At 42.9% G+C, this 18,692-nt stretch overlaps 1 protein-coding gene across 9 annotated transcripts in view; it reads left to right on the top strand.

Annotated features, from left to right (window-relative positions):
- Herc4 (HECT and RLD domain containing E3 ubiquitin ligase 4) overlaps positions 1-18,692 on the top strand; it is a 283,732-nt gene that overhangs the window by 20,580 nt on the left and 244,460 nt on the right. For all 9 annotated transcript variants that reach the window (XM_075697778.1, XM_075697806.1, XM_075697804.1 and 6 more), the window contains 2 exons: positions 1,510-1,939; positions 9,741-9,864. In XM_075697778.1, the coding sequence (XP_075553893.1) occupies positions 1,510-1,939; positions 9,741-9,864 (554 nt within the window). The remainder of the gene's footprint in view (positions 1-1,509; positions 1,940-9,740; positions 9,865-18,692) is intronic.

The raw sequence follows: 18,692 nt of genomic DNA, 5'->3' as shown, positions 1-18,692 counted from the left end.
CCCGTCTTCTAGCACATCTCTTCTCAACGAGCACCTTCCGGCCCGTGAACATCACCGTTTTTGTCTTCACCACTGTTCATGACAATGGAAATATAGATTTCAGTGTTCTTCAAAAATTTAGATTTAATACCATCCCTTCTGCATGAAGACAATTTGAAGTTTTTAAGGAAGTGCAACGAAGCAAAAGAATCTGAGGAGAGGATCTATTGGTGCTTAATTCCTTTAGAATAGTCAGAGAGATTAATATTTCACACATGAAAAAATCACATGGCAAACATTTCATTTATTACAGAACAACATTGTGAATATGGAACAGGAACAGATTTAGTGCAGAGCAAGTGAATACTGACAACAATATTTTTAAAACTACAGAAGCTTATTCTGCCTATGATAAAATTGAATGCTAAGTGTACAGCCAAACCGGCTTTTATTGAACCACAAGAAAGCTGTCCGAGTTCTGATGTCAAGGTATTTAAAACTTTATTTTTGAAATAAACTTACCTTTAGGAGATACACTGATTGGCTTTTAGGTGTACGGTCCAACATTATGAAATCTGTGCTCTGCGACCAGTACAAACGAAGGTCTGCTCATCACGCTAGCTGTTGGATAGTTGAAGTAAATTTTTTTTTTCAAGGGCCCATTGTCCTGGCTTATCATAGCTGCCCTGCTGGATATCCAGGCACTGTGCATGCAATTGTGGAACTAAAAGCTATTGTTTTTCTTTTCTTTCCTTCATTGCACTCTATTATTTCGCTTATTAAATGTTCTACTTCAAAATTTTCCTGTCACGTTTCATTCTGTGAGTATACTAGTACGTTAATGAACTCTGTATGGTCAGAAATAATGCAAACTCCTCCAGTGCAGCATCTCTCATAGCCTCCGTGTTTACACAGGATGTCACACCCTAAAATCAGTTAATCATTTCTTTCATTTCTATCCTGTTTTAGAACTTATTGGTCTGAGACGTTTATCTTGAGATCCTGATCATTGAATTAGCATAAGGATTGTTCAAATAGCGAAAGGTTTGGGCTACTACTATGTGTTACATGTACAATTAAAAGGACTTGCCATGGTTGCTTAGTGGCTTTGGTGTTGTGTTGCTAATCACGAGGTCGCGGGATCAAATCCCGGCCATGGCGACTGTATTTCGATGGGGGCAAAATGTAAAAACACTCAAGTACTTAGATTTAGGTGCACACTAAAGAACCCCAGGTGGTCAAAATTAATCCGGACTCCCCCACTACGGCATGCCTCATAATCAGATTGTGGTTTTAGCACTTAAAACCCCTTGATTTTTAACAATTAAAAGGAGCTTGATACAAAAAAAAAGTTTGAGGTACCCGTATGGGTTTCTTAGCTGTCTGTACACTGACATTTCCTTACTCTATCTATGCCATGACGCATATTGTCCTCTTTTTCTAGATCTTTCTTTTCTAGCAATTCCATCAGTCGTAGAGCACTTCTTGAATTTATGTTCAGACATGACTCTACATGTGTGTCTTGTGCAGAACAAGTGGCTGCCCTTGCAGCACATGAGATCCGAGCAGTAGCCTGTGGGGAAGCACACTCACTGGCCCTTAGTGATGCTGGTCAAGTGTTTTCTTGGGGCTGCAACCGCAATGGTCAGCTGGGCTGTGGAACTGAGGAGGAGAGTCGTTTGCGGCCCAAAGTGATCAAGAAGTTGGCCACCTTGCACATTGTGCAGATTGCATGTGGTGCAGTGCACTGCCTTGCCTTGGCTAACAATGGGGAGCTGTTCAGCTGGGGTGGAAATACTTCTGGCCAACTTGGCCTTGGCAGGGACTCGACAGGAAACGAGCGAATGCCACGTCGAGTGACCCACCTGCTAGGTGTGCCTCTTGCCCAAGTGGCCTGTGGGGCCACGCACAGTGTTGGCCTGACACCGTCAGGTACAGTCTTTGTCTGGGGACGCAACAGGTGAGTCCTTCAATGGTGATAGCTGTTACACAGATAACAAACAAGTCATGTAAAACCTTCCTTCAATTGGTTGGTCCGTCACCATAAAATATTTTGTGGAAAAAGTAATGCATTTGGCTCAGGGTGGGATTTGAACTTGTGGCCCTTCATCTGTGAGTTAGGTGTTCGAACCACGGCACCATGGCAGTAATGCAGTTGAGCCACATGTAGTGAAGCACTTTGATGATCAACTTTGCAAGTACTTTGGGGAGTGTTAGAGCCTGTAATTGCAAGTAATGGAATGCCATTGGAAAGCAGTTTCAATGAGATGTCACTTTGCCCACTTCTTGCATTCTTTGTGGAGGACTAGAGCTTGGCATTGCAATAACTGGAACACTATGCACTGTGAAACATTGAAAAGGCAGATTTCTTTGCATGTGCAGCCAGACTTCTTTTGCATTTCACCTCGAACACTTGTCAAAGGGAGTTTCAGTGAATTAGCAATTTCGGCACCCTATAATAAATGACAACAGCATAAAAGTCCGGTGCTTGGGTCAGGTTCTTGTCAGGTGCTTGTGTAATTGCATTTATCACAAACGCATTTATTGTGAAGCATGTGTGTAAGTGCATTCTGAGGAAGTGCGAGTTCCCCTTAGCTATCACCATTACATCTGATTTACTTTCAAAAGTAAAGATCTTTTTCTGTCTCTTTTTGTGTGTGGTCTTTGCTTTCAGCTTTGCTCAGTCCTTGCCTGCTTGGGGTCACTTGAGGCTCACTGTGAAACCTCTTGTGGAGGGAGCCACTGGCTTGGCCCCCTCTGGCGCCATGTTGTTTTTCTCTTCCACTTGTATTTCTCTTTTACTCATTATTCCTACTATCAAGAAAAAAAAAAAGGAAAAGAAGTTCATTTCTCCCATTCTTTCTTGGGCTTGTTGGATTCACATGAATATTAGGCAAATGTTAGCATTGCCAGACAATATTGGCCATGTTGCATAAATACAGTCGAAGCTAGTTCAGTGAGGTCGTATTTGGGGCTTAAAATTGGGCAGAAAAGTTAATTAAATTGAGTTCTTTGTTGTTGTAGCAGTAGAAATAGCAAGCCCTTCTAGTGTAAGCTTGCAGGGCTCCTCCCATAGAATTGAATGTATATGCACACTGCTTTGAATGCAGCTATGTGAAACGAAATACCAGGTATATTGCAGTTGTTGAAAAACCCTGCAAAGGAGCTAGGCAACGAGTGCACTTATCAGGGCGCAAGGACATAGGCGTGCGCATGGTGAAGATAATGAAGAAGACATGCAGATTGAGTGACAAGGAGCTTCTGGGGTGCACTTAGAACAGTGACCAAGCACAAAGCATTGTACCCATGTATGGTGCACTTTCTCTTGTTACTTCCCTCATCACTCCCTTGCCTGTAGTATGTGCTTATATTCACCATGAATGCTTCTTGTGCATGAGGACTTGCATTATATAAAATGGGTATCACCTTCACATGTAGCATCAGTGGTGCAAATAGGGAAGTGGTTGGACAGCGGACTGTTCTTATGGGTGTCTAAGTCACCACTGTCCTTTGCAGGGAGAATCCTGGTGTTTTCTAAATGTCTCATTTAGGATGTCCTGATGTTTTGTTACACATGGGCTCGCACTAGGAAACTGATACCTTTGGTTTTATTCAGACATTTGCATCTGTAGTGAATTAAGTTATAAACAGCCTACTCTACAATTTGAAATGTTTTCATATAAGTCTATTAAGGTAGCAGCCTATGAGTGAGCACTTGTAATTAAGTGCATATAAATTCAGCTACTTATTATGTAGTTACAGTGTTGGGACACAGTTTGTGCAGCCATGTAATCTCAAGAAACTAAATTAAATCAGTCCTGCTGGCAGCAGACATCCATTGTTAGTGTTGCAGCAAAGTGCATTTAATCTTGAAGTACATTGTTTTTAAGAAAGCAAGCCATGATACTCAACCACTGTGTGAAATTTTTTATTATTTATTAATGTTATTTTCACATTCACATAAAAATGTGCATTGCAGACTGGTGCGCAGTGTACGCCAACCTTCTGATGAGCACACAACACTTGCGGCTTTGACGAATTTACAAAACAAAAGTGTTGTAGGCATGAAATGAACTTGGTTTGTGTGTAGAAGATGTGACTAGTTAATTGTGCCATAGTGGAAAGCAAGGTGTGATTATTGTTTAATATACTAAGCCAGAAACTATTGCAGCCTAGCTGCAGCAGACATCATGCATGGTTCCCACCTGACTGCTATAGAATGGAATTAGTTACTTTTTTTTTTAGCCTAGCTAGAAAGGGGTCAATATCTCGGAATACAATCCATGAGCATAAATGGGACATTCCCAGTGCACGCATTAACGTTGGTCCACTGCTAGAAAATGGTACTGTGATCCTAACGGTCCTTCTCATGAAGGCTACCACAGTACATGTGCGCTTTGAAAAGGCTTTATTAAAGCAAAACTGCAATGCAAAGTTACAACTGCTTTGCTAAATTAGAGATCATGCAAGGCCTTCTCTTGTAGCACCTCACTGTAATTGTAAAAACTTTATTAGGTAGCAGACCACTAAATTAGACTTCCTTAAATTGAGGTTCATCTGTAGTGCTGCTGAATTTGCAGTCAAAACATTTTGAAATGTGGAATAATTAAAGAGCTTCCAAGGAATGTATCACCACCAGAAAGGACTCTTTGTTAAATTTATGTGCAGAGTTCGTCCCGAAGGTAATTTAAAAGTTTTAACCCGAAAAGAATAGCAGTAGCAGCTCCAGTAGCAGTAGTAGTTACATCACTGAAGCTGCAGGGGTATCAAATCAGCTTAGATATAATAATATATGTTTATAACGATCAGGTTTTGCTTTTTCCTTGTCATTGTAGGTGGATTGCAAAGTTCATGAATGTGCATTCAGCACTTTGCAAATAATGGGCAGAATTGAGCCAACAAAAATGTAGATCACATGGTGCAGTTGATTAACTAATTTCTAGGTGTAATTAGAGTGCAGGACAATGCTGAGGATTCACAAGGTACCATATTATAGGTGCTTAGGCTGCAACCACTTGCTCCTCTGAGCATTGTATAAAACTTTGTGCACACCAACTCATTTAGTTGGTTTGGTTGGTGATATCTGAGGCGATAATTAAATTTGGATGCATCATTGTCAAAGCTGTGGTAAAAATCCAGCAGTGAAACCTAGCAAATATATGTTACAGGCTCTAAGGCCAAACATTGTACTTAACATGTTATGATCAGTGAGTTCTCACCTGCCATGGTAGCGTAGTGGCTTAGACGTTGCGCTGCTAACCCCAAGAGCGCGGGATCCAATCCTGGCCTCAGCAGTATCATTTTGATGGGGGTGAAATTAAAAAAATGCTCGTGGATTATGCGTTGGGTGCACATGAAAGAATCCCACGTGGTCAAAATTAATCCGGAGCCTTGCCACTACATTGTGCCTCATAATTAAATCGTAATTCTGGCACGTAAAACCCTAATATATATATATATATATATATATATATATATATATATATATATATATATATATATATATATTTATTTATTTATTTATTTATTTATTTATTTATTTATTTATCAATGAGTTCTCAAGCACTTTCTCAGTCAGTGACTTCCGACACCATTTTGGCAGTGTATTTAGTTGTGTATTGTGTATTTCAGAGTTTCTTCACTAACATGCTACATATTTATGTACTCACTCTGTAACAGTATATCACTAGTTGTAAATAACTCTACTGCTTTTTGTTTGGTGGAACCAATCGCCCATTGCTTCTTTTGGCTTGTGTTTTTACTGGGGCTTGTTGCATCTGTATATTGGAACTGGTCCTGCATATCTGTGCAGTCTCAGGTATTATGCGCAGCTGTAAATTGCACCACTGCAGTAATTCAAAAGGATTTAAATTTAAAGCTTGCATATATAATTTGATATAGCCAAAAGCTTTATAAATGGGGACGTTTCAGACTGACAGACTACCTTCCTCATAAAACCTATCCTGATGCTGTATTTTGTAAAAGTCAATTTCATTTTAAATTTTTTTCTTGCCATCTGGCACACCTAGTGGCTGATCCAAGCAATAACAAGGGCACAGCGCCATCCAAGCAATGGTGAAGGGCAAAAAGAATTAAAGCTTAAATCGATTGTTGGAAAATGTGGCCCACATTCCATGATAATCTTGGCAGAGCTTGTGGTTGATGCTGAGATGGCTAGACACCATGCATGCTCTTCCAGATCCTGGTGCTTTGGTCATGGTATGCAAGCACTGCATTTTCTTGGCATTTATAATGTTTTACATAGTCTGCATAAAAGTTATGGACACCTTGGGTTAGTTTCAGTGCAATCATTTTCTACAAGTACATACTTGCGAACTCCTAAAATTTTTGTAATGGGTACGAATCTGGGCTTGTCCTATGATTTTAAGAATTTTGCATCAAGGTTCACAAAAACTTCTGTTTACAAAAATGTTTCACTCGTTAGTCTCTGACCATACCCTTGAAAGTCTTCTGATGGTGAAAGGACACCAGAGGGTGATATTTAGAGCAAGTTTGCTCAGCCAAGTTTCTACAGCAGGCAAAATTGGCAACGGCAAAATTGCTGAAAAAGTCAATGTGATCAAAAACAATGTCTTGCTTGTGACTTACTGCTGATCCAAGTTTGCGGGTGCCTGTGTGTTGTGTCTAAAGCTAAATAATTGACAATGAAGTTCGTATATGTGTGCCACAAAAGGTATGGCTCTGTGCGAACTTTAAAAAATAACGTCCGCCGTGGTGGCTTGGTGGCTATGGCGTTGTGCTGCTTTGCACGAGGTCGCCTAATCAAATCCCAACCATGGCGGCTGCATTTTGATGGGAGTGAAATGCAAAAATGTTTGCGTACCATGCATTGGGTGCAACATGGTCAAACCCAGGTGGTCAAAATTAATTCGGAGTCCCCCACTACAGCATGCTTCATAATCAATTGTGGTTTTGGCACATAACACATAACACGTGTTATTTACCCCCTTCCCCTGTTTGCTAATCATGTTCATGATTTTTTACTAATTTTAATGTTCTCAGGTTGGCAGGTATGCAAATATTAAAATTTGAAATTTCACTTCAAGTTTGCCAGGGGAATAGCAGCTGCTTCCGGGTGTCACTGCAGATAGGTATGCAGCATATTAGTGCTGGCACTGTTCATTTGTAGTGGGGGGCACTGCAGAAATGAAATTTTTACACTTTTACAGGTGTTCATTTTTTATATTTGTTATGCTTATCTGCCATTCAGTTTCTTGAAAAAAATTGTTTTGTGGATCTGTATTATGAACTTCAAACATTGTGACATGCTGTAGTAGTAATGAGATTCTATTACAGCTGCTATGATAAGCCCGCTTTGGTAACTATAAAATACGGCAGGTTGGGTCACAGTGGCAGTCTCGCTCCTCTGTGTGATAGCTTTCAGGGCAGGTATTTTGCATATGCATTGCTCTCGTACCTTTATGCACTTTGCGCCAGATTGGAACATAATATGATGAAAAAGAGGAGCAGGTATGGTGCATTCAGAGTGGCAAGACACTACGTGTGTTACTTCCTTGCGTAGCCAAAGTGACTTATATCACACTGGACATTTTAACTTAATTTGAATCGAATGGCATTAGCATCGAATGACATTATTCGGTTGCTACATAGCAATATTTAATGTCATTAGAGTTGAATGACTTCCACAATTGAATGAGTTCGAGAAACTCATTCGGCTTTGCACTCAAAGTGAATGTATACTCTCTATCCCAGAGACAAGGCAAAATATGACACTGTACATTCGCAACTTCAGAAGCATTCATGTAAAGAGGTAATTAATATGGCATGGTTTAAAGCTTCTGTCATTTTAACTAGAGAAAAGCTGTACAGCAGGCTGTCACAAAGTGTTTTTACTCTCCACCTCAGTGGCGTCTGGCGGTCGTTGCTTTACTAGTCATCCATATTGTAAACGATTGGGCGCCTATATGAACGTGTTTCCAGCTTCTCGAATGGCATCTGCATCCATTTGACGATCGAGCCTCTTCCTCTGATTAGTATGCTTTGCTTGCAATACAAAACACACATGAACTAACTGCTTCACCTACTACAACTGAGCGTCGTCGTTCAGCGCTGCCATGCCAGTCATATAGCTTGTTTTCAGTTAACTGGCTATGGCCATAAACTCTCTAAGCCTTGTTTTAGCTTGTAGTGGCCAGACATTCTAGAATTAGAAGTTTTATATGCGTGTTATTTCAGTGAAGTGATGTCCCATGTTTATATTAAAATAAATAGATTTACTTTTCAGACATTCTACACATACAGTGATACCTCGTTAAACGATAGTTGGTCGGAGCTCGGAAAAAGTATGTACTAAATGGTAGTACTGCTTAACCGAATTACCATGAGATCACCCACTTACCTGTCAAAAACGGAACTCAGAGAGAGTGCAATGAAAGGGGAAAAAACATGCAGTGTTTATTCACTTCGCACGACAAAAGTGTTTGTTATTTTCATTTGATGCTGCGGCGGCCTAGCAGCGACGACAGCAGCCTCAAACTTACTGAAGCTCCGAGCCAGTTTTTCAGCCAGCCCCCTCTTCTCGGCTAACACTCGTATGGCAGATTCCTCATTGGCATTCTCCATGCACGCGCGCGGTAGTGCTGCAGAAGTTGCGGGGCGCCTTTTTTATTGACGGGTGCTGTTCTCGTCACGACGATTGCATTCAGGAGGCTGATGTAACGTTTAGCTTCTACCCTTGTCAGGCCTGAATCGCCCGTGCTGTTGCTTTCTGTGTCGTCCTCATCACTGTCGCTAGTCGACACTTCGGCAACAACAGAGGCAACAATGGCGAAAAGTCTAACCTCGTAGCCGACATCATTTCGTGGTCGCAGCAGCGCTGCTGAGCAACTGCTTCGCATTCCAAATGTCACACACCGTAGTCAGCAGCAGATCCCTGTCACGTGCCAGCTACGATTTCATGTCACGTTCAATAGCACTACCGATATCTAATTTTCCTTCTATGCGGAGCACCCGGCGCGTTTTTATTCGAGCTTCGGCATGATGCGAGTCCTTGATTGCACGACGCCACAACGCTCTCTGGTACAGTGCCAAAGTGATGTTGATGTGGCTTCACGCGCAAACGCGCAGGGCGCTTGGAGGCCGTTGTTCCGATCTCTGAGGCTTGTTGTTCTGCCGGGCCGCCCGATGGAGACAACGCACCGCCATGTTTGCGCGCCGAAAAGTGGAAATACTACGTTTTAACCGATACGTACGCAATGAGCTGGTATGGTTTATGCGGATGCAAAACACATTATGTTAAATAGCCGCTGAGTCGGGGATTTGACTTTACTACTCTTTAAACAAAACTACTGCTTAAGCAGGTACGGTTTAACAAAGTTTTACTGTACTTTGTTCTACTTTTCTCACCAATTCTTTTTTGCAATGATTGCCATTGATATCATAACCAAATGACATTAATTTTTCCTGTGTAGCACCACTACGGGTCAAATGGCAATCATTGTACCGAATGTCATTGAAGTATAATGACATTAAAATGTCTGCTGTGACAGGGGTATTAATGCCTTACCATTTGATATCTCTGATGGCAGTTTCTGCACCTCCAGTCCCACTTTGAACTCTATGACGTCGATGCAGACACACCTCTTACCGTGTGTACAGAAGCTAGTCCTGTTATATTAAATGCTGAGAAGTAGACCAACTCATGACAGTGCATCTTTTGTATGTGTCCAGCCTGTGTTCATCTACTTTCGAAAGCAATGTTCAATGGGTTACATTGGCAGCTGCGGCCAGCTAGGTTTGAGCGACCAGAAGGATCGGGTGCACCCAACCGTGCTCAAGCCTCTCCGCTCCCAAAGAATCAAGCACATTTGTTGTGGAGAGAACCACACCGCCGCCCTCACTGCGGTAAGCATGCACTGACTTGCCAGCTCACAATGCCAAGAAATTAGTCATAGTTTTGAAGTTCTTTCTGTTCTTTCCACAAGTTGTGAAAACTGACCTGTGCAGCATCATAAAATTGCTGTTGCCAGGATTGGTGGCGCTATGCATCTTAGTGTTGGGTGTTTTTAGTGCTGAAATCTGTAGTTCCTTCTCTTGCTTTGTATGTTCTGTAGCTCCCCTGCTCATAACTTTTCTGCTGTTTATCACGTGTACTTTTAATTACTTGGCTGACATAACTCCACATTTTGTGAACATGTGTCGCATATTGTCTGCTAAACAGGTGCCGTTCATACAGTGTGTACGAGGTATTTGAGAACACAGGTCTGGATCACAGTAGATATTATATTCTCATTCTGTCTGTCTTGGCACTTGACTTCATCTTCATAAACCTTTCTGTCACCTGCTAGCACATTTACTCCAGGGTAGCAGCTTACTCTCTGACAGAGGAGATGAAAATGCTTGCAGACCTTTTCACCTTAGACACCTTGGAGTCTTCCCCTTTCTTGAATTTGTTGTCTGTTTTCGGCCTGAAAAATAGCTCACGGGTTCAATTAGTGAGCTGTCATCTGTGACAAAGAGAAAGTAGTGCCCGTGGTCAGACACCACTCAGACAGTTGAGTTTGTACAGCAGGTAGAGAACCATCATGAGTGAAATTCTGGGAAACTTGTGCTAGCCACTCACTGCCAAGCAGCTTTAGGCTGCAGACTCAACATGTAGGCTTTCTGTGCACAAGGACTTGCACATCAGTCATACGTGATGGATTTGATTCCTCCCATATGGCCTGCATGACCCTACAGTGGTTGGTTTTGCACTTTGTGGTGATATCAACCTCAGCGCCGGATTCTAATTTCCAGTGCTTGAACCTGCTACACTGCCATGTATGAGAGGAGGGGGAGCATCGCTGAGAGATAACACACAGGGACACAATAAAAACTCTCCAAAGGTTGCTATTGTGGAAAGAGTGGCCAACATTAACAGGTACCATCTGAACAAAGCATAGTCATTTTTTAAGCTGAATTAAGTCAGGTATTGTAGGTAAAAATGGTTGTATTGATCAGGCTTTGAAAACAGCAGTAAAATAGACAATGTAAAAAATTTTGAGCAGCTATAGTTAATCATATTTGAAATGTTTTTGTTATTCCTAAAGTAATCACTGCATTCTCAAATACCTTGTGTACCCATTATGAGATGAAAAGAGACATGACTTTAGGCAATGTGTATTTGGTTATGTTTTACATCTATAGCATGCCTTTTCATATATAAATGCAGTTAAGTACTTTAGTGCAGCTTTTATTCTTAAATTTGTTTTTGCTATCTTTATGTTCATTGTGGGGTACTGCCTTAACTTTTTGCTTTGTGGTGCAGCTACTCATTTAACTGCAGTTTCAATTTATAGGCTCTGCTACGTATTTTTATAGTGATGGCTCTTAAATGAGCCCCGTAATATCCTTTTAAAAAGCTGTGGAAAAAGTGGCTGGTGTAAAAGGGCATCACTTCACAAATATTTACAGTTGAGCCTAAATACAGTTATTTATAATGAATTATCAGATATAGTGAAGTAAATGTAAAATTTGGCTGGTCATCATTATTTCAATAGAGTGTTCTGCTATAAAGAACCCTAAATAGCAAACCCAAAAATGCAGGATCTGGCATGGTATTGGTTGTAGGGAAGGAAATTGTTTGCACCTGCCCGATATTATTTTAACAAGCAAGTCCCAGTTTCTCCCAAAAGGCGAAGCATTGATTGCGATAGCAAATTATTAAGCAGCTATACGAAGTAAGATTGTTATTTATCGGCTATATAAACTGCAGTAAACATTCGCATACTAAATTAACAAGCATGACATAAAGTGCGCACAGGCAAATATGAACAGATTCCATTTAATGACTGCGAACAATTGATCACTGTCAGAATGCTGGCGTGATGAAGACAGGCAGCAGCGGTGAGTGAATGCATTGTGCTGCCTCTAGCTTCAGTGCGTCTCTAAAACTTGAGGTTGTGCAACCTGCAACACTAGGCGTGTGGGAACACAGTGCATATCAAGGCACCAGCCATCGTGGCTCACATAGTCTTTGTACCCACAGCAGAAATCCTCCAAGATAGGATGTGTATGGCTGCACCATGCGCACAACACTGGTCGAGTGGGAAGATGGTGTGCATCAAGCCACCATCCTTCTCGGCTCACCCTTTCATGCTTTTCCTCGCACCTATAGTATACGGTGCCATGGGGCACAATAGGATCTTATTGCACTTGGACTTTGTATGGAATGTCACAGCAACGGCGAAAATTTGCCTGGAGTGTCCCTATAATTGCTATCGGAATAAAGTCTTGCACACAGTTGTCGACCTAATTTTCAGCTGCTTGATTTCTTCCTACCTGCACAATTCAAACATTTCTGCAGCATCATCGTCCTTGGAACCACTGAGAAACTGAAATTTAAAACATCACCCATAGTGTGGCTCAATTTTTCCAACATGACCCGTGCGTGTGATGCCGCAAATATGGCAGCCACGAAGAAACGATTTACACCACGTTGACTTGGCACCAAATCGCAAATTTGGTTGCCGACTCCTGATGAAGTGGCACTGGTGAGGTGTAGCAGCCTAGGCAAGTATGCAAGTACACTTGTGACACATTTGCCAATGGCTGCCAGAGTGGCTGGTGACAAGCCATCATGGGAAGCCACCATTACTATGTCTGTACCAGCAGACCTCATTACCCATAAAGTGGGAAATTACATGCATGAGATAAACTGGCAGCCATAGTAGTTATGGAGTTTGAGTCCAAGTGCAGCCCTAGTCCTCAGAGTCTGAAAAATCTGTTGGTGACAGTATTCAGTAAGGACAACTTGAAATCTTGAAATCAACTTGAAAACTGTGATTAGACCACAGCCGGCATACCAGCTTGCTGGTCCTGTCTGATCACACTGATTACATGGTTGCGTACTAGCAATGGTGCAAAGTGCATGTATGTAATCTAGGGTCCCCGTGCCATGCATCAACATGGCAAGCTGTTGACGGGCGATCAAAATCTGTAGGAGATCCTTTGCTGACCTGTTGGAGGCAGTATGGTTGCATTTCTTTCACATAGATTGGATTGCAATCTTTTTGAACCGATATCAGTGTGTATGCTTATAATGATCATCGAATATAAAGAAAATATTTTTATGTTGGATGTGACTTTGCTATATTGAGGTTTCACTGTAATATAAGTTTCTTTAATGCTTCTTGTATTAATGAAGTAATCAGCAACCAACTGTTGCCCTTATGCATTCATAAGCATCCTCTTTCATTTTTGTAACTGTGACTGCTGAAAGCCATGGCTGTGTGAACCAATGCCCACAGTGCTCCACTGTACATCATCTCTCTGAGCTTTAGTATCACTTCAGTGATATAAGTCACCACCAACAGGTAGTGCTGCCATATTGGTAATTAATGATATTTTTTGCTGTAGTTGTCAGCATGTTTTAGCTTTGAATTTAAATAAAACACGACTGCTGTTGGGTGATACCATGAGAGATCAAACATGCATGTCCGCTTGATATTTTTGTTTTGTCTGTCTTTTTTTTTTTTTAATGTCATGTAGGAATATTCAAACTGCACTGAATCGAAAATTTGATTCCCGAAAGGCGTCCCCAGCAAGCCAAAAAAATGTTTGAAGGTGGCGGTGTGAGCATCCTCCTATTGCTTACCACAATATTTTCTGATTTCATGGCCAAATTATATGCCAACTAAAAACGTGTCGAAAAACTTTTTCTGCTCATTTAAATACGCTTCACAGTATATTAGTTCCATGCATTCTTTTATGCTGTCCACAAACGAAAAAATTGAAAAAAATTCCAAACATGCCCCAAATCAGAAACTTTTTTAAACTTTGATGCACCCTGGCACATTTTCTATTTCACACAGAAACTTGAAAAAACTGTCAAGCATAAAATGTTTGTTCAAAATATTATCTTCCTGCATGAAAAACAAGAGAAGAAAAACCTAGTTAAACAAGTTTTTTTTTCAAAAAAGCTCATTTTCAATAAATGAAATATAAAAAACTTCGGTTCCAGTTTTGAAAAAAATTTTGGATGGAAGTCCGCTTATGTCGGGCAAAATGTGAGTGCGATATGTTTTCTCATTTGCTTTATTCACAAAATATAACAGGCCAAAGTGACCCATGTTGAGCGTTCTGGCTTTAGTGCCGCAATGGCTCGTTCCGGTTTGATAAGATTTACTCTCTTTTAAAATAAGAAAAGGCAATGGTTGCCACAAGTGAAGGAAGGTTTATCTGGGGTTTTTATTGTGGCAAGAACAGAGAATGTGTTTTCTGCTTTGTTTTCTGGGATGCAAGAGAGAAGAAACTCTATACTACTTGTGGTGCTCAAACAAATTTATTGCTTGCCCTTTGCAGTTAGCATTTAAGAGGGTATAATCACCTTCAGCTGGCTAGAGGCAGTTCTCGACACAGACAGCACACGTCCACTTGACTGATGGCGGGCACACATCCACATATGCCATGACTGAATTCCCAGTACATGCAGCACTGACTTCCACTACACTAACTTCTGCTGACGATGCTTCTCGATGGCTGCAGCAGGCACAGGGCCACATTTGATGTTGCTGCTAAAATGGGAGACAGTCTCATGTGCCGACTGAATGGAGCGCTTCCAGACCTCGGGTTGCGCAAGGAAGCTTGGTGCTTAAGGAGCCGACCCACACTGTCACTGGCATTCTTCTTCCCATGCCCGGTAGCGGAAAATATCCACCTCATGGACGTATACTTAGTGGCACAACATATAAAATTGGTACCTATTTTTAAAATGGCTCGCTTCACCATTGCTGACGTATTTACGTGACAGTAGGTGGTTGCTTTTTCACCTAACACTTTGTGCACACTACCTAGGGTGTAGCAGGTGTGCGCTGCGTTGTGATACATGCTGTCGCTTATGACAGCAAAGCTGTGTGTTGCTTTCCTTGTTGTGGCGACACAGGTGAAAATGGAGATTTGTTTTTTGTACCAGCAGCACGATTGTGTTTAATTTGAGAGAAGGACAGTCCAGTTTTCCGCAAGATCAAAATCCAGAACAATGTTTTCATGCTGCTTGCACTTCTTTACCTCATGAATAGCTGAGGCTTGATTGCGGTGTATGTATTTGTAAGGAATCCATTTGGTCACACATTTGCCGAGCTCTATCATAAAAAGGGTTGGAGATCACGTCTTCTTGATCAAGTCACCACTTTCCCAAACAGGACCTTGTCCTCGTCGACCGTTCCCAGACTGGTCAAAGTGAGGCTTTCACTCCATGGCCAGTGCTCGCTTTCACCTAACGTACAATCTATGGTTGGGTAGCTGAAATGGCACAATGCTTTCATGCCTTCCAATGCAATTTCCATGCCTGTTACATTCTCAAACACGGAGACACAAAGGTTGGTATTAGCGCAATAAATGCAAACGCAAACCTCTTGTTGTGGTGCGAGCAGCACCCATTTTGGATGCAGGCTGTAAAATTTTGGGGTGAGCTGCTTTGCACATTTCGAACGTCTTGCGGATCATCATCATCATTGTGAATGGTCGGGAGGCAGGGAACAAAGTGTCTTTATTATCAGACAAAGGGCTGCTTATATAAGGACAGGTACAAATATGAGCATGCGCACTTCGTACCGTAAGGGCACGTGTTAACATGACAGTGCGCATACTTACATCTTCCTTCTTTTCGAAGAGAAAACAAAAAGGAGAAAAAAAATTACAAATTCTCTCTGGCAGGGGTTAACGTTGTGGCAGCCTACGCAGACGGTTACTTCTACGAAGGGTATCCTCAGGTTGTAGCTCCGCCATCTGGTCAGGCTGGGATACCGACTCCACAGAAACTGTAGCTTCAGGGTCTGACGTAGGTTGCATTTCTTTGGAACTGAGATGCTCCCTGGTGCGCCGCAGCTCTTGTCCGCTGTCTGTAAGTAAGGTGTACGACCAAGGTATGCCTACAGGGCCTACAACCACAGCTGGCGACGAGGTTCTGCGTATGGTGTCGTACACTGATACTGGAGACCCACTGCGAAGAGGGGGTAGACGCTTGGCCGTCCGGTTGTAGAAGATCCACTGCTTTTCTCTTATTTCTTGGAGGCGATTGCGAACGGCTTGTAGTGGCACAGTCTGCGGTTCGAGGTGCTGGGGAAGAACTGGCAACTGTGTCCTTGTTTGGCGGCCCATCAACCTTTGAACGGGCAACTTCAATTGCTCGTCCCTTGGCACGTTTCGCCACTCCAGCAGGGCACTGTAAAATTCCAGGGTTGCAAAAGGACACTTAGTTAGCAGTTTTTTTCGCCTCCTACACTGCAGGCTCCGCCATGCCATTGCCACGAAGATAGTACAGGCTTGAAGTTACGTGGGCAATTCCGAGCTGCGCAGCAAAAGAGCGGAAGCACGCGTTGTTGAAAGGTGGGCTATTATCACTGCACAGCTTTGCCGGGATTCCATGAGTCGCAAAGACGAGTATGCACGCATTTTTTACCGCTGTCGCTGTTGTATAACATAGCTTTTGAACCTCGAAAAAGAACGAGTAGAAATCCACGAGGATTAGGTAGGACTGGTCATCGTGGTGGAAAATATCAAGCCCTACTACTTGCCATGGCAGGCCTGGTATCTTGTGGCTCAGCATAGGCAGTCTAGTGTTCCTGCGCTTGTACTTTTCGCACGCTGCGCATGACTTAGCTAGAGCCGATATGTCTGCGTTCATGGTGGGCAAGAACATTATTTCTCTGGCTCTCATCTTCATTTTTTCTTCGCCTCCATGTGCGGTGTGTTGCAAGCGCAGAATTTCCGGTCGCTTGGCCGAAGGAATGACTATTTTGTTGGTTCTGAGTAGCAGGCCTTCCTCAACATGCAGCTCGTTGCAGTAACACCAGTATGGACGTAGGGCATGTGGCACATGGTTCTTTGTTTCCGGCCATTCTGTGCTCGAGTAACGGCGCAGTTCAGCCATACTGGCATCCTTGTTAGTTTCGTGTCGAATACTCTCAAGCTGCTGGTCTGACACAGGAAGCGAAGAAATAACTCTGATTTGAAATTGTTCTGTCTCTTCGGTTAGTTCTGTAGCACTCGGGAAGCGAGAAAGCGCATCAGCTAGAAATAACTCCTTGCCTCGTTTGAACGTGACATTGATTGGGAATCTTTGCAAAACAAGCCTCATGCGCTGCAATCGTAGCGGGCATTCACAAAGTGGCTTTTTGAATATAGATTCCAGAGGCCTGTGATCCGACTTGACGGTAACCTCCGACTGCCCGAAGACATAATCTTGAAATTTTGTGCAACCATGAACAATTGCTAATGGTTCCTTCTTGATCTGCGCGTAGCACTGCTGTGCTTCCGTTAGCGAACGGGATGAGTAGGCAACTGGCTGCCATCCTGTACAAGAACGGCTCCTATGCCATGCTGACTGGCGTCTACTGACAAGGTCAATGGTTTCTCTTGGTTAAAATAGGCAAGGACTGGCACCTTTGTGAGGGTCGCTCGAAGCTGACGAAAGCTGTTGTCTTGCTGGTCTGTGCAGACCCACGCGACTTCCTTTTTCAACAGCTTGCGAAGTGGCGCTGACAACGTGGATATGTTAGGGACAAACCGAGCCATGAAGTTGATCATGCCGAGGAAAACTTGCAGTTGCTTATGGTTTTATGGTGGCGGGACTTGCATGATGTCTTCGACTCTGCTCAGGTCCAGGCACAGCCCCTCTGGAGTCAGAATGTGGCCCATGTAGCAGACTCTGGGCTGGATTAAATTGCACTTGTTCTTATTGAGCTTCAGGTTGTGTTGTCTACACCGGGACAGCAAAGCTACTAAATTTCTGTCGTGTTGCTCTGGTGACTGTCCCCAAACCAATGTCGTCCATAACGACGGCAACGCCCCTCAAGCCCTCTAGCACCTGGTGCATCACCCGCTGAAAAATTTCCGGCGCGAAAGCGATGCCAAACGGCATGTGCAGGAATCTGTATCGCCTGTAGGGCATGCTCATAGCGCATAAGCGGGAGCTCGGCTTGTCTAACTTAATCTGCCAGAATCCTGACAATGCATCCAGAGTAGAAAAGAATTTCGCTCCATGCAGCCGCGGTAGGATATCTTCTAACGTTGGCATGTGGTAGTGCTCTCTCAGAAGTGCCTCATTTAAGTCGGATGGGTCCAAGCATATGCATACTTTTTATTTCTTTACTACCACAACCATGTGACTAGACCAGGAAGTCGGTTCTGTTAGTTTAGCAACGATGCCGTCGTGCTCCATCTGGTCCAGCTCAGCTCGGACGCGCTCCTGAAGGGCGATGGCGATTTGCCGTGCTGGCTTGACGACGCCTCGAGCTTCAGGTTGCAGCTCCATGTGGTAGGCTACATCTGATTTCTCTCAGCCCCTGGGAAACATCTCGAAATCTTTCTACTATTTCCTTAGTTTCCAAGGCATCCACGGTGTTTATGCGGCCAATCAGCCCTAAGCGTTCAGCTACCTTGCCACTCAATGTAACAGGAACAGCTTGTTTCACGATAAAGAAAAGCGCCGTGGTAGACTGCATTGTACTGGTGACCTGAAGCTCGGTCTTCTTCGTCTCCTTTTCTATGTGCCCGAAAAACAACCGTAGTGTAGAGCAGCAGTCTTGTGCTGGCTTCGTAGTTATGTTTCTGAGTGTCACTCCGGGCATTACGCAACAGTTGGCCTCAGTATCAATTTCGCAGCATGTGGCGGAACCTGCAGTGTCGACAGTTGCTGACCAGCGGTCGTGGCCATCAATTGCATTGACTTCGAGGGTTTGAAGAAAATAGCC

This window comes from Dermacentor variabilis, chromosome 1 (assembly GCF_050947875.1).
Source record: "Dermacentor variabilis isolate Ectoservices chromosome 1, ASM5094787v1, whole genome shotgun sequence".
NCBI lineage: Eukaryota > Metazoa > Arthropoda > Arachnida > Ixodida > Ixodidae > Dermacentor > Dermacentor variabilis.
This window is presented reverse-complemented; position numbering and strand designations above follow the sequence as displayed.